Source organism: Nyctibius grandis, chromosome 27 (genome assembly GCF_013368605.1).
Source record: "Nyctibius grandis isolate bNycGra1 chromosome 27, bNycGra1.pri, whole genome shotgun sequence".
NCBI classification, from domain to species: domain Eukaryota; kingdom Metazoa; phylum Chordata; class Aves; order Nyctibiiformes; family Nyctibiidae; genus Nyctibius; species Nyctibius grandis.
In genome coordinates, this window is record NC_090684.1 from 5,845,583 (window position 1) to 5,847,516 (window position 1,934).

At 65.7% G+C, this 1,934-nt stretch overlaps 1 protein-coding gene across 1 annotated transcript; it reads right to left on the reverse strand.

Moving 5' to 3' along the window:
* Positions 1–804: 804 nt before the first annotated feature.
* PHLDA3 (pleckstrin homology like domain family A member 3) lies at positions 805–1,934 on the reverse strand. Its single transcript, XM_068419174.1, has 2 exons — positions 1,583–1,934; positions 805–1,187 (listed from the first exon to the last, which is right to left on the reverse strand). The coding sequence occupies exons 1-2, from the start codon at positions 1,932–1,934 to the stop codon at positions 1,066–1,068; spliced, it is 474 nt and encodes a 157-aa protein (XP_068275275.1). The 3' UTR covers positions 805–1,065.

Below are 1,934 nucleotides of genomic sequence, written 5' to 3' on the forward strand. Positions count from 1 at the left end.
CACGCAGGCTGGGGCCGGTTGCTGCAGCCTTGGGGGGCCGGGGCGCAGCGCTCCCCGATTCCCACGCAGCCCAGCAATCTCCGGGAGGATCTGCAGTGCCTCCGGCCGCGGGGCTGGGGCTCAGGCTCCGGCTTGTGGAGCACGGTGGCTCGAGGCGCTGGCGTCTGCGCTGCCTGTCGGGGCAGAGCCACCCCTTCCCCTGCCCGCCGTCCCTGCCTGCAAAGCCAGGCAGTGCTGGGTCACCTGCCCACAAACCACCGTGGGAAACCCTGGGGACATGGGCGCACCGGGATGGGTGACCAGAGAGGCTCGGGGTGGCAGCAGGGGGCTTTGGAGCCGGACTGTGGGATGCTGGCAGATTTAGGGGGGTGCCAACGACCGGTGAAGCTCTGTGCAGGATTTGTGCTCTCCTACACCCTCCCACAAATCAAAGCGACACCAGGGTAAGCAGCAGAAGGTCCTGTTTGGGGACACTTTTGGTACAGGGAGTCGGGGTCCCCATTGCCTTCTCCAGCATCCCCCATTAGTCCGAGAACAGCCCAGGGCAGGGCAGTGTCCAGCAGCACGGCTGCGTCACTGTGCCATCGGGGTACGGTGCCCCGAGGGGTCCTTGATGCAGCAGCAGCTCTCCAGCCCTTTCTCAACGTGGGGGCTCGGGGGGAGCAGTGTCCCTGGCCACATCCCTCTGTCCCAGTGTCACTGGCATTCGGGCAGAGCCCATCATCACGCTGCTTCCTTTGGGCTCAACCTCACCCATCCCATCCCCTGTCCTGCAGGAGAGGTCCAGGAGTCCCCACCAGTCCACCAAGGTCCTGGCCATGTCAGCTGAAGGATGGTGGGCCCCCAGGCAGGGATGTCACCTCCTGCCATGTCCAGAGCCCCAGGTGGTGGCCCTGACTGTGTCCTTTGCCCCGTCATGCCAAGGGGATGTGGCTTGACCCCTGTAGCTGTGCCAGCCTGGCTTCTGTGGTGCCTCTGTCCTGACCCAGCAAGGGGGGAGCCAGCGCCTGCACTGGCCTCCCCAGGGCCACTGTCCTCATCCCTGGGCCACAGACAGCGATGGCTTCACTTGCCCGCAGGGATCCCGTTCTCCCCACCACCCGCCGAGCCGAGGGCCATCTCCATCCTGCTCTTTGGATGCTGCGCGTCCACGGGTTGTCCCACTGGGGCTGTGTCGAACTGCACCACTGCGGAGAGAAGGCGCTTGTTACCCACCCAGCCAGCGCTGGGACGTGGGGCAGGATCCAGCCCCGAGGGGAGCCGGGGACTGGAGCCAGCCACAGTCCTCACTGCCATTCCATGTGCAAGATGGCAAAGAGCCCCATAGCCCTCGGGGCCACCCCAGACAGAAGGAGGGTGTTAGAAAGTCCCTCTCCAGGGACACGGGGAGGGGATGTGAAGGGCAGAGTCCAGCCAGTGCAGAGGGACAAAGGACCACCACCCTGCAGACCCGTCCCCATCTATGGGACCCCCTCTATGATTCCCGTGGGGAAGCCGAACCACTCAGAGATGGGACCCAGCAGCTGGGGACCTCACCCTGTGGTGGGTCCTGCACCCCGACCCACGGCACGGGGTGCGGTACCTGCTCGGCAGCTGTGCCTGGCACGGACCACCTGGATCGCCTGCTGGTTCTTGAAGCGGACGAGGCCCATGGTGATCTCGGCGTTCCAGCCCGGGTCCTCCTGGGCGCAGCGGAAGTCGATCTCGTGGCTGTCGTCCATCACCACCGTGAAGTAGATGTGCCGCTCCTTCCACTCCACGCACTCCACCGCCTTCATGCGGGCGAAGCTCAGCTCCTTGCGCCGCGAGCCCTTGGGCTCGAAGAGCTGCAGCCCCTTCTCCGTCAGCAGGCACCGCTTCTTCTTCCAGAGCTGCAGCAGCCCCCCGCTCCGCTTCTCCAGCACCCCCTCCCTCAGCACCTTCTCGGGGGTCAT

What these genes read in the sequence shown, in the direction of transcription:
- PHLDA3 (XM_068419174.1), bottom strand. Translation starts at nt 1,934, where the DNA reads ATGACCCCCGAGAAGGTGCTGAGGGAGGGGGTGCTGGAGAAGCGGAGC. An exon ending in CAGGCACAGCTGCCGAGCAG is followed by an intron (nt 1,188 to 1,582) that starts GTACCGCACCCC and finishes TTCTCTCCGCAG; the next exon opens with TGGTGCAGTTCGACACAGCC.